General features: G+C 40.3%; 1 protein-coding gene across 3 annotated transcripts in view; it reads right to left on the bottom strand.

Moving 5' to 3' along the window:
* BORA (BORA aurora kinase A activator) overlaps positions 1-14,099 on the bottom strand; it is a 32,981-nt gene that overhangs the window by 15,511 nt on the left and 3,371 nt on the right. For 2 of the 3 annotated variants that reach the window (XM_075562984.1, XM_075562983.1), the window contains exons 4-9: positions 11,374-11,419; positions 8,276-8,354; positions 4,029-4,094; positions 3,269-3,325; positions 2,072-2,295; positions 233-365 (exon numbers count right to left, since the gene is read on the bottom strand). In XM_075562984.1, coding sequence (XP_075419099.1) covers positions 233-365; positions 2,072-2,295; positions 3,269-3,325; positions 4,029-4,094; positions 8,276-8,354; positions 11,374-11,419 — 605 coding nt within the window. The remainder of the gene's footprint in view (positions 1-232; positions 366-2,071; positions 2,296-3,268; positions 3,326-4,028; positions 4,095-8,275; positions 8,355-11,373; positions 11,420-14,099) is intronic. The other variant, XM_075562985.1, reaches the window with a different exon arrangement.

Raw genomic sequence — 14,099 nt, forward strand, 5'->3', positions numbered from 1 at the left:
AACTTCCCTCCAACGCTGTCCTATAGCTTATTTGGTGTACTGCCAATCAAACCCGTTAATCCTCAGAAAGGACTTGGCTTGAATGGCATACTTTGAAGGAAAGCTTTATCGTTAAATCAGTGTTTCTGAATTTTAGTGGTTAGTCAGAGATCTAAGGTTAAAACAAGGGGGTGCTATTTAATAAGTGAATATGGATAGCACAACAAACTGAATGATATATTTTGAGACATACCCGAGAGTGGTACCTTTCCTATTTGAAATGCAATTGGTGACAATGTGGGTGAAGAAATAGGGGAATGACTCGCTATGCTTCCCAGGCTGTATTTTTTCACATTATCCTGAATTGGGCTAGAAGAAAACTGCCCCTATGATTAAAGACAAGACAAAAACAGACATATAAATACATGCACATCTGAGATCATAGGGTTTGCGCTTCCTTATGACTGCACACTCTGCCTAAAACTTCAAAACACACTTACACACCAGGAAGCATTCAAAAGAACAACCCAAAGGCATCCATTATCAAAGACCATTAAGAAGAGCGCTATTAATATTCTCAACTAGAATGTGAATCAACACACAAATGCACGCTGTTCACGTAAGTCATGTAAGCTGTCTGCTAACAGATTTTATGAAAAAGTTCTAAATAAACATGGGATATTAATGAGGATTCAGTTATGTAACTCTGAGAATCTGACATGATGCAGTAAAGATCTGACATGATGCAGTAAAGATGACAAATTCCTTTATCCTATATACCGTATATACTCGAGTATAAGGCAACCCGAGTATCAGCCGAGGTACCTAATTTTACCACAAAAACTGCATTAAAAAGGTGCTGAAAAACTCAGCTTATACACCAGTATATATGGTACCTTATAAATACAAAACAGGAGAGTCAAACAAAAACATCCCTATGAATGGTGACCACATGCGAATATGAAACACAGAGGGCGGAAGACTCATACATGCAGTTCGGCCAGCTATCTAGATCCAAGTCTGCCTGTAAGTAAACAAACCAGTACTTTCTGGAACATTTCTTTTTGATTTTCTTTTTAAAATCACTTTTGAGGCTCGTACAACTCTTATCACAATGCATCCATCCATCCATGGTGTCAAGCACATTTGTACATTTATTGCCATCATCAATCTCAAAACATTTGCTTTCTACTTGAGCAACTGGTATCAGCTCATTTTTCCCCTCCCTCCCTGCCCACACTTCAAGAACCCTTGATAATTTATAAATTATTATTTTGTCATTCATACACTGTCCGACGTCTCCCTTCACTGACTTTTCTGTTGTCTGTCCCCCAGGGAGGGGGTTATGTGTAGGTCCTTGTGATCGGTTCCTCCTAACATATCTTAACCTTACCCTCCTGGTATCGCTACTCTCATTATTGATCCTAAGAGATTTACCTGTCCAAATTCCATTTACAGTTCTTCTCTGTACCAGTGTACATGCTCTGGTCTAGCCAGATTTGTAAGGTAGAATTGGGGTCATGATAGTGGGGGGGAGGAAGCATTAAACTACAGCAAAGTTGTATGTTTCATCGGTGCTATACTGCACCAACTGGCTTGTCTGCTCCCCGGGACCCTTCTGTAAGGGGATGTCCATTGCCTACAGATAGGCATTGGGTCTCCAATCCATGCCCCAACCCCCACCCCATTCACCTTGGGTATGGTTTTATTCTGAGTCTTAAGATGCCTGATACCTGTGCCACCAACACCTCGTGATCACCCAGGCTTGTATGCTTCTTCCATGTGGGCTTTGTTGACTCTGAGCTGGATGGCCACTTGTTTATCTTCAAGCCTTTAAGACCCAGATGCTACATCTTTAAGCCTTTAAGACCCAGATGCACCATCAGCTTCCTTCACCACATTTGCTATGCACTCGCTTTGTCTTCAGTGACCGTGTCGGGAAGGTGAGCATCATGGAATGCCAGTTTAACAGAACAAAGTATTCTTGCATTGAGGGAGTACTTGATTAGAGGCCCAATGTTCATCTGCTACCTTAATACTTAATCTATAAATATGTGCACTTAGATCTAGTTCCTTCTGGAACATTTCTTACCGAGCTTGGTGTTTGGGCAGGGCTCTTGCATCGTACAGGAGACAGATCTATTGAATAGAAAACCTCACGTGATGCCTGGGTTTCACCATGAGAACTGCGGGGAGAAGCTGGAGAGGAGTCAGACAAACTTCCATTCCCATCCAAGAACAGCTTTCTTCTGAGAGATGAAGAGCTGAGGTTTCCCGGAGACTGGTCTGGATATTCATCAGGTTTGAAATAGTCACCTACATGAAATGTGAGCAGGATGGAAGGTAAAGCTCACTGTCCTCGAAAGCAATCACACTGCTATAAAAAAAAAAGTAAATAAATTTCTATGTTCCGTGTTTGAATTTTTTAAGTGGCAAAGGTTAACTGCCCGTGTGATGATCTTAAAAACATTCCTTCTTTTTAAATGCCGTGTTTACCAGGTTGCAGATAAAACAAACATTCCTTCTCTTTGGAGCGTTTCCTTATGAGTATAGGTCATAGGCTCCCAAACCTCTGGCCTCCCTCGTGGCCATCACCTAGATGTGAACTCAAGTGGCTCCATAGGACAGGGCACCTGAGCACCTTCAAGGCTGAAGCTCTTTAGGGAAGTAGAGAGCTTTGGCTTGCTGCTGAGGAGCAGACGATGGTTTTGAACTGCTGACCTTGCAGTTTGCAGCCCAACTAGTAACCACTACGCCACCAGGGCTCCTCCTTTACAGAAAAAAATATATTTTTTTAATTACTCAGCACCACCCAGGCAATTAGTAACTCTTGTACACATTAAACTTTAATTTTTCCCCTTTGTAACATACTGTATTAAATACTTAAGGTCTTATGTACATGGGTTTGATTACAGAAACTAATATTCTCTAAATAATTTAAAATAAAAAACAAAAACTCTTATGCTACAGCTTAAAGGTCAAGATAAAATGAAGGTATCTGCACTTACAGCCCCCACTCCCTTCTGGATCACTCCAGCTCCTACCCAGGGGCAGCGCTACCCACGTTGGGAAGCACGGATAAAGGTGGTACCGGTAGCTGTGTCCCATGAACAGTTTTAACAGCAGAGTTCGTTACAATAGAAAGCAAACTTAGGCCATGTTAAAGAAAAGAAGCTGTTTCCCCATTTCCTCAGGAAGCACTATTACTGCAAATTCCAATTACGAACAGGCGACAAAGTAAAATCTTCTATTTCAGTTATGGGAAGTTGGCAACAAACACAAGATTTACCGAGTATATTTTCTAGGTTAAAATCCACAGGAAGGGAGAGCAGCGTCTGGCAGGCAGCTGGAAAAAACCAAATACAATTATGAACATACGCCGAATACAACTTGTCATGGGCTGTACAATCTCCCATTGCTTATGATACCTCCAACCAAACAATGGCTTCATCTCCATATTCCACTACTGCACCTTGCCGCCTTCCTGTAAACAGCCTGCTACGGTAAGAGGCTGTGGGGCTGTAGGAGTCCTGGTGGCAGAGTGGCTACAAGTTGGGCTGCAAACCGCCGAGGCCAGCAGTTCAAAACCATGACATGCTCTGCAGGAGAAAGATGCTTTACGCCCATAAAGAAACCCACAGAAGCAATCCTGTGAAATCCTTCGGGGTGGCCGTGCGTCAGAATCCACCTGATGGCAATGAGTGCGTGTGAGATGGGGGCTGGGATAAAATTAAAAAGGAACCCAGCCTATATTTGGGGATAGATTTGTCACTATTACTACTTTTCTAGAGATTACCTTCCAGGAGCAATCATCACTTCCTGTGCTTTGAACAAGAAAAACCACACACTGGTGCTGTTTCTGACGCCTGGCTGGATCTATCTATTCCAATGCACTTGTCTGTAAAAGTCAATCTCACAGCATACTTACACAGCTCATTCATACAAAGTAAATAATTATGATTCCAGAAATGTCACCATGCCTGAATTTATAAAAAGAGTTGCTTACATGTGGGCACATATAACACTTTATAGATTGTATTCATACCTACCATGGCTTTTCTCAGAATGAACGGTCAACTTTCCTCCAATTGGAGATTCACTATTTACGTTTATACCTGGAAAAGGTTTTAAATGAAAAGCCTTAGACTTATATATTCTTACATTATTTTAGGATTACTTTTTCTGGAGTAAAAAAATAAATGAAAAGGAAACATTTAACTTAAAATATTTAAAACATATATGCCTCTGCATATAAATATACATTTTGGCACGTTTCTGTTAGGTTCCCTTGGTTTTAAACTAGAGGAATTACTATAGCAAAGAAAACCAAAGCACCAAATTGATCAGTGTGATGACTGCACAATTCTTATGACTGAATGATTAAATTAGATGATATATGAACTATATGCCAATAAAACTATTGAAAACAAACAAAAACCCCAAAGCACCAAGCCCATTACTGCTCAGAAAACTGCAATTCACATGGTGAGCCTAGAGCAGAGAAATGAGCTACCCTATGGGTTTCCCAGGCTGTGATCTTCATGCGTGCAGACTGCCACATCTTTGTCCTGCACCAGCCTTCCATTTGAGAGCTTAATCCATGCGTCGCCAGGGCACCGTATATACTTGAGTATAAACCGACCCGAGTCTAATTTTACCACAAAAACTGCATTAAAAATGTGCTGAAATATTCAGCTTATAGCATATATAGTAATTAAGAATCAGTTAAGGTCAAACTACAAGTAAGAGGAGGAAAAAGAAAATCATTTTCTATGTGTGCGATGGGTAAAGTGCTACACTGTCAAGTACGCCCATTCTGGTATCAGGCAGCCAAGTTAAAATCCTGGCTCTGCCACCTTTTAGCTCTGTGACACCCCTCCCCCTCCACCCCCCAAAAAAACAACAGCTGCAACTCACTTCATTGTGACATTCTTGGCACAGAACCATAATTATCTGAGGTATGATTGTACCTGCCATATAAGCAAATCCTCAGTCCATGTTAACCATTTTGTTATGTTTGATAACAAATAGATAAACAAACATGTCCTCATATACGAAAAGTCAAGGCATGCCACATACAAGAATAGATACTTTCGTTGCAATAAGTTAAATAGTTAATTTTTGAACACGGCTCACAAAACAGAGGGCATTGAGAGGATATATTACATAACTATTCTTGAAGGTAGAAAAATATCTGAAAGTCTACTGACTTGACTTGTAATTAATGTACAAGATAATCAGCTGTATTACACGGCACAAGAGGCCCTTTAGTAGTTGAAAAGCACGGCCTTGGATGAAAATGAAGCTAGAGATTCACATAATAGATTTCTGCAAGACTTCATCATTGCAAACAGCTTTCTTCAATATAAATGGCAAGTATACCTGGGGACCTCCCATGATGAAATACACATGAATCAAACTGCATACATTTGTGGAAAGAGACAAGGAAGAAGCTCAGTATGATCATGCAAAACATGGACAGGGTGGCTGTGAAACAGACCATGAAATGTTCCCTCACATGCAAGTTCTGGTTGAAGCTGAAGGAAATTATAACAAGTCCAGGAGAACTAAAATTCAACCTTGAGTCTATCCCATCTGAATTTTGAGAACATCTCAAAAACAGATCTGACACGGTGAACATGAATGACAGAAGCCTGGATGAGATGTGGAAGGACATCAAGAGCACCCTACACGAAGCAAGCAAAAGGCTATTGAAGACAAGGGACAAACATCAGCAGTGGACGGATGTAAACGAGAGCAGTTAAACAGAGCGGGTAAAGCAAGTGGAGGAAATAAAGAGCTGAACAGAAAATGTCAAATGCCAGCTTGAGAAAGTGATTACAATAAATCATGAAAAAACGTGGAGACAGAAAGTCAAAAGGGAAGAACACACCACGTATTCAAGCTGAAAGAATTGAAGGGGGAAAAAATTTAAACCTTAAGTTTCAGTACTGAAGGACATCACTGGCAAAATAGTGTCTAATGCAGGATGTCTGAAAAGAAAGTGGAACACAGTCAGTGTACCAAATAACTGACCAATGGGCAATGATTTCAAGATGAAGCATGCAGGGTAGCTGGTAGATAAACAAGAAAAGAGCCAGTGGCAGTGAAGGAAGACGTCTAAGCTGACCTGAAGGCACAAACAAGGCTCTGGAACCGTGTACTAACTGAGACGGTGCAACAGCTGAGGAAGCACTGACTCATCTGTGTCAAGAAGGCAGCTGGAAGACAGCTACTCGGCCAGCTGACTGAAAGAGTTGTACCTATCCCAATGAAAACCAACCCAATAGAATACAGACAGCATCTCATGATTCTATTACGTAATCATATATGGGAAATTTTGCTGAAGATAATACACAAACGGCCACAGCAGTGACCGAAAGGAGCTGTCAGAAATGCAAGCTGCATTCAGAATAAGACCTGCAGAGATGTATCACTGCTGACATCAGATGGATCTTGGCTGAAAGCAGAGAAGTACTCTTGTATTTTACAAACTATGCCAAGGTGTTCCACGCTGTGGATCATAACAAACTACAAATAACTCAGTAAAGCATGGCAATACCGGAATGCTTCATTGTGCTAATGCAAAATCTGTAAGCAGAGGTCATTCTAACAGAACAAGGGAATAGTTCAATATCAGGTAAGGTGCCTGTCTGTCTGCTGAACAAATAATCCGAGGAGGTGGAACTTGACTTGAGGATTGAAGGAACACTTTGTAACAATCTGCAACAGGCAGATGACCCACCTTTGCTTGTTGAAATCTAGAGGGCTTGAAGTGCTTGCTGATGAAAATCAAAGAAAATCCTTCAGCATGGATTGCAATATATTACAAAGAAATAAAAAAAACACCTCTCCACTGGACCAACAGAGAACATTATGATAAACAGAGAAAGGACTGAAGTTATCAAAGATTTCATTTGACTTGGATCCACCAACAATGCTCACAGAAGCAGCAATCAAGAGATCAGATGATCTGCATTGGGCAAACCTGCTGCACGAGCCCGCTCTTAAAGCTGTGACGAACAAAGATGTCACCCCAGGGATCACGGTGCACATGGACTAAGCTATGGTATTTTCAATCAGGTCCCAAGCACGGGAAAGCGGGACAATGATGAGGAAGACCAGAGAGTAACGGACGCATTTGAATGATGGTGCTAGGGAAGAACAGTGAAAGCCCCGCGGATACCAGCACAAATAACCTGTCTTGGAAGAAGTACAATCAGAATGCTCCTTACAGACAAGGATGGCGAGACTTCGTCTTACTCACTGTGGACATGTTCTCAGGAGAAACTGGTACCCCCACAGGGGCATCATGCATGGTAAAGTGAAGGCAGTCAAAAGAGGAAGTGATGGATTGATACAGTGGCTGCAACAATGAGCTCCGATGTAGCAACAATGAAGAGGATGCCCCAGGACCAGGCAGTGTGTTGTTCTCTTGTGTGTTGGGTTCTGAGGTGGCCCTGACTCAATGGCACCTAACAAGAGAGGTCATTTACGTTTTTATCCTACACGCTACCTTTATTAGGAATCAATACATTGACAAAAACACAGAGAAAATTAAGGATTTTATTAGAGAAAAGTATTAATCTGCAAAAATCATGATTAATTCACATCTATACTCAACACTAGTTTTTGAATGTATGGATTCATGAAATGGTCATTGACATAAATTTAAATTTAGAATAGAATGGCCAAAAACAGAATTTAGCATGTTTTGTTGTTTTAATCCTACTTTCTAAATTAAATCCTGTCATCCAGCAATGCTGTAAATGACAGCAAATGCCTTATCAAAGCAGCCAACTGAAATTCACTCTAAGACGGGGCTTCTGAAATTTCCCCATGAGCTTTTTGAAGTCCCTCTCGTGTGTTGCTTTACACATATTTATATTTGTCCTTATGATCCTTATCGTCTGCATAATGCCATTTTATTTCTACATTTCTATGGTTTTCAAATATTAATCTTCCCCAAAAACATCAGCACGTTTAGTACGCATGAAAACTTAAAAGTTCTGGTGCATAAAACGGGAGAAATAACCACACATTAGAAAACCTTCAGTTCAGACAAACATTTGATAGCAGAGCTAATGTGTAGTAAGAAGACGACTCCACTGCTGGAGCCATTTTGCTATACAAGAAGCATTGAACGTACTGCCGATGAGTTAAAAGGAGCCATTCAAAGCCCCTGGTCAAGCAGGAGCCAAGCTAAATGAGAAACTCACTGAGTCCAGTCTAGGGAGGGATCTGCAAGGCCAACATTCTGGTCCCAAAGCCTTTGGATGAAAACTGGATAACTCACATTTACTGGAATGATGCTGCGCCAGCTGCTTTCCTTGATCCGTCCATGGAGAGGGCACGATGGCGTCTTTGGTGAAAAACTGAAAAAATCAAAGTCATAAAATTGGGCATAAATTCCCCACCAAATAAAGCATTACAGGCACCACTGTTTAGTTTCATTTGATCATTTTTAAACATGTCATAAGCTGATTTTATAGCTATACTTAAGGATTTTAATACTTAAAAGCATAAATGACTAAAATTGAAGCAGAAGGAATTTAAAAGGATATGCAAAGAGAAATCTTACTATTGCAAGCTAGCCACTTAAAATGAATCTCGAAAGGTAAGCAAAAAGGCATTAAACTTAGAGAAAATACTTTTAAACCCTCTTTCCAAATTTTTTTTTTGAACAAGAGGGGAAGGAAGAAATCAAAAGCCATAAATACTCAAAAATTCATCACTTGCTATTTACCATTTTATCATCTATTAATGTGTGCTCTTTAGGTCAATTGTTTTTTGTATCTACATGGTCAACTACTGTAGAGAGTAGTATGCCATTACCGAGTTCTTCCTCTTCAGTGATGTCACATCACTAGCTTGAAACTGGCATTCGTTGACGAGCTGAGCCACAGAAAACAGCACTCATCAGAACCCTCCTTCTCTCAACTCCATGATCAGAGAGCCAAGTGTCTTAATAGTTACAGCACTCCACTGGCCAAAGATACATCATTGGGATACTTTCTCTTCCATCCCAGATAAAATCAATCAGACTGTACTTCTGTCTTCCCTATGTTTTGGGATAGTTGAAAATATTTTTCTTTATATTTTGTTACACCTGTAAAAAGGGTGAATTTCCCTACTCACACAATTATGAATTTTGAGGAAAGATTTTTAAGGAAAGAAAAATAGGCATGAGGATAATACAGACAATTACGGGGGTGGGAGTGGTGACAGATAAACATGAAATGATGTATAAACTCAAAACTAAATTCAAAGCCAAATAATGATATCATTTTACTATAATAAAAAGTGAAAATTAATAAACTTGGTAATAATTCACATTGCTGATATGAAGAGACAGGCAATGTCATATATGTAGCCAGGAGTATAAATTAGGAAGTTACTTTGGGGGAGTATAATAGGGCAAAACATACCCAAAATTATAACTTACAAAGCCTGTGCCTCAGCAAGCCCATTGCAAATCCACAAACATGTATGTTCAAGTATGCTCACTGCAGCATTGTGATAGAAAAAGGACAAATGGAATCTAGAGGTCTATCAATAGGGAAAGGGTAAACAAAATAACATTCCTTGCCATGGAGTCAATTTTGACTCAGAGTGACCCCTCTAGGACAGGGCAGCACTGCCCATGTTGGTTTCCTAGACGGTAACTCTTTATGGAAGTAGAAAGCCTCATCACTCTCGCACAGAGCAGTTGCTGGTTTCGAACTGCTGACCCTGAAGTAACCACTACACCACCAGGGGTCCTCAGTGCCTCACTTAGGTTACAATAAATAGAATTGACTACCATAGTATTTTTAAAAGCAGGTGTTAATTAAAAAAAAACTATTCAGATGAAAAGCAAGGTATAAAACACGTAAGAATAATGATCCTATCGGCCTAAAATATTTAGAAGACTTTCAAACTCACAATTCATTGTCGTCAGATGACAACTCGTTGCGACCCCGTAGGACAGGCCAGATCTGCCCCTATGCTTACCAAGACTGGCACTCTTTGCGGAATTAAAATGCCTTGTCTTTTTCCTGTGGAGCAGCTAGGGGCTTCAATCAAACAGCTGACCTTTCAGTCAGCAGCCCACTGCACCATGACATTTTATGCTCGTTACCTCTTCAGGAGGTAAGGAGGAGCGAACAAACGAGGAAGAAAATGGCTTGTCATTTTTGTTTCAAATCTTTCTCTTTGAATTTGTTTGCTTTTATTATGTGTATTTATTACTTCCAGTTTCAAATATATAAAAAGACATTATTTGTCCATATACAGTAATCTGAAGCTTTACTCTGACTTCATTTTCCTAAATTCTGCCTTTTGAGTTTCCCTTAAAGAGGAAGATTCCAAAGAAAAAGCATAATGTCCCAAATGCTAGGAAACGGGAGAATCTAAGTATATTCAAGTAGGGAAGAATGATGTCATCGAATCAGAACGAAAATTGTGTGTTACTGGACCAAGGAAGTAGATAGTGTGTCGCGTGAAGCCAATGGAGTTGTACTCTATGAAACAGGCTCTCTCTGAATGTAGGGAGACATCAACCAAACTAGAAAAACAAGTGCATGAGCAACCACGGCACCATGTGACCTCCACACATCACAGCGGGAGTCTTTCTACCCAAGAACGTGGGGACCAGAGAGACAAAGTAAGGAAAAGAAAGGTGGCACACGAATACTTTCTGAGGAAAGAGAGAAATAACCTTTATACACTAAACGAAGGAGCTCAGTAAACAAAGCGCAAAACTCCATTCATGGTTTTCATCAAAGAAACAAAACTCCATTTGCAAGACAATGTTTTCTGGCTAGCCGTTAAGACATTTTGCCTTATGAAACACGCTACCTTACAAATCCAAAGTCACAACACCAACAACAAAGAAAAAACCACTACCAATGCCCACCTAGATTCCTCAATTGGTAATATTCAACTTGCTCTCCTCCTATCAGTGTTTCCCTGTGATGGGGTGCGGGCTGAACGAGCCCGGGCAGCTGCAAAAGCCATCTGGATTAGGAGTCGTAGAACGAGTGTTTCATTGCCTGGCGGGGCCACAAATAAATCCCCACCCACCCCCAGAAGAAACTATGCGCTACATAAACTCAACCTGAAGGGATTTGGGGCTCATCAGTATTCCTGAAGACAAACTGTACATTTGGTCTGAGGAAGAAACGGTGACTGAGGCACATAATTGACCAAAAAGGAACAGTTCAGAACAGAGGAGACAATCAGAATGGTAATTATTTGGAGAACACTGGCTTGTGGGAGCACAGGGGGGGGGGGGGGCGGCAGGATGCTGGGCAATGGCACAGTGAGTGAGTTGAAGGAAGTCTCCCAGAGAGACAGTACACATGCAGTATTGAAGTTTTACTAGGTTAATGATCAGTAACAGTTTCAAGTTACCTCTTCAATGGCTTTTTGTCTTCTGTCTTCCACATCTTTATCTATTCTACAGAGCGATAAAGAAGAAAGAGAACCATGCCATTACTTTAGTTTATTGAACATTCAAATAATCTTTTAAAGGAATACTTTTCCTCAGTTGGAAACTCAACAAATGCTAAGCTCACTTCAGTACAAAAAGCGGTACCTTATAACATTCAGTAAACGTGAATTTAATATTGTGAAATTCAACATTCCATCTCCCCCTTTCACATTCAAAATTTGAATGGATTAACATTTTTGTTGTCTTCAGTTAATAGTCTTAAAATTATTCTGTATAAGAACTCTGAATAGACTATATTTTAATTCACTACAGATTAAGTTACTGTTTTCATAGCAATCTAAAAATTGTCCAAATTCTCTCTCTCTACTTTATAGCAAGTTTATCACAGCAAGACAATTAAGAGCAACTCTTCTTTGACACAGAACGTCTTTCCTTACAGTTTCTGAATAAACAGGAGAAAACTGTTCATTGTGAAGTTAAATAGATTATAAAATTTGGTCCAAATGAAATTTTTGCACATTAACACATATGCAATTACAACAACACACACTTCTCAACTAAGGGGTTTTAATACAATGTCAGGTCAAGCACAAAGCACACACTTGCCAAGGGCGAAGCAGTTAGCCTTGTAGGACCACTTCTTTATTCGACTACAGAATCAAAAATTACTATTTTTCCATTAGTAAATTGTCAAGATCATTGACATGGATGCGATTCTGAGTCATAGCGACCCTAAAGAGCACAACAGAAATGGCCCCATGGGTTTGCTTCATTGTGAATCTTTAAGAGAGTAGAAAGTCTCATATTTCATCCATGGAGTGACTGGTGGTTTCAAACTGCTGACCTTGTGGTTGGCAGTGCAAGGGAAACCATTATGCCACCAGGACTCCTTAGTAAAGCAGTTGTTTTGTTTTTATCACATTAATGGAACATAATTTTCTCTCAAAAGGCTTTCCATTGTATATTTGTTTGTGACAAATAGTCTAGAGTATTAAATCTCCATCTATCCAAGCCTCAAAAGTTGCTATTTGGGGGATAACTCAGTTCTTTTCATTTCTACCACGGACAAAATGACAGAACACTATAATCATGACATATATTAAATAAGCTTCGATCCAATATTACCTCCATCAGAAACCTTGACCTGCTGCATCAGGGGGACTTCATGAACCTGAACCATTCAGGTAATTGCTGGAAATGACAAAATCAATCTGACCGTATATTATTGAGCCAGATAACGGACGTTTTCAGAAGTCCTGCAGGGTAAAGCATCCCAACCAGAACATTGGCATTTTGCAAACAGGGTACAGGCATGCCTTGCATGTTCACCCCTGTACCGGGGGCACTCTCATGATGGGACAGACTCAGGTGTCTACATCAGTACGCCTTACAGCTATCATCTCCTAGGGCCTGCCCTGATCGAGGAAAGGTGGGAAGTGTAAGAGGGAGTGGCTTGATTTGATGGGAACAAATTTAGAAAGCCACGGTTTGTTTCTACAAATGCATCAATGAACTTCTGTGAGACTCTACTTATTAAAGTTGGTAGACGCCATAACCATTCACTGAACCACATCAGGACAGTCCATGTAAAATTCGAATGCTTTCCCACTCTTCTCTCTCCTATGCTGTGAGCTACAAGACCTTCCCATAAACCCACTTATGCAATAACGCAATCAACCCAGTATCATGGAATTGATGCCAAAGCTATACATCTTTATGAGGGCAGATAGCCTCATCTCTCTTGAGACGCAGCAGTGCGCCAAACCCAAATTTACCTGACATAGCCAGTAGCTCCTCCAGCTAGTAACGCATCACTTAGTGAGTATACCAAAGTTCTGTCTGAATCGTGTAAAGTTGCGTTGTTGACTCTTGAGAGCAAAACAAATACCCTATATTTCTCCAGTGTTTCTCACAATGTCTTAAGGTGATCAATTAATATCTCTTGATGGACAGATTTGTTTTATAATAGTTTTTGTCAATGATTGCCTACAGTGAAGTGTTGAGACAAGACAATGAAGCAGTTTGTGTGGAACAAAAAGCTAGTCAGTAATTGTGATTCGTTTGGTTTTAGATTTTTTTCTTCTTATAATGGCTCAGTTTAGGTTAATAATCCTTTTATGGTCTACAGCCATTGTATTCCACTGTGGACGGACATTAATTAATTTTGAAGAATGAACATCAAGCTACCAGAGGAGGGGTAGAAAAATGTCAGAAAAGTATTCCCATGAACATCTTGATAATGCAGACATCATATGATTCAGTCACAGTAATTCAAACTCAAGTGCCGCTCCGTGGGAGAAAGACCACAGCACTGGAAACTCTACTGAGCATCCTGGAAGGCCAATACGATTCAGAGCCAACTTCATGGCAATAGGTTTGCTTTGGTTTTGCTTTTTGGAGGGGGGTTATACTACATCAGCTCTGCATGCTTTCTAGAAAACGACTCAACACTGATGGTTACCCTTTCGGTTTATATATCTTAACTCGGCAAAGAGACGTTCAGCTTCTCCAGTTGTAGATGGCAGCAAAATAGCATTTATCCACACAAGGAAAAAAGGAAATGAGAGAAAGAAAACTTTAAGAAAGGAAAAGAGAACTGACAACAGTCAATGCGGAAACCACATCACTGCAGAAAGGTAACATTTCCGACCACCTGGCCCTCCCCCAGTGCTGAAGAGGAAGAGCT

The sequence above is a fragment of the Tenrec ecaudatus genome, chromosome 11 (genome assembly GCF_050624435.1).
Source record: "Tenrec ecaudatus isolate mTenEca1 chromosome 11, mTenEca1.hap1, whole genome shotgun sequence".
Classification (NCBI taxonomy): domain Eukaryota; kingdom Metazoa; phylum Chordata; class Mammalia; order Afrosoricida; family Tenrecidae; genus Tenrec; species Tenrec ecaudatus.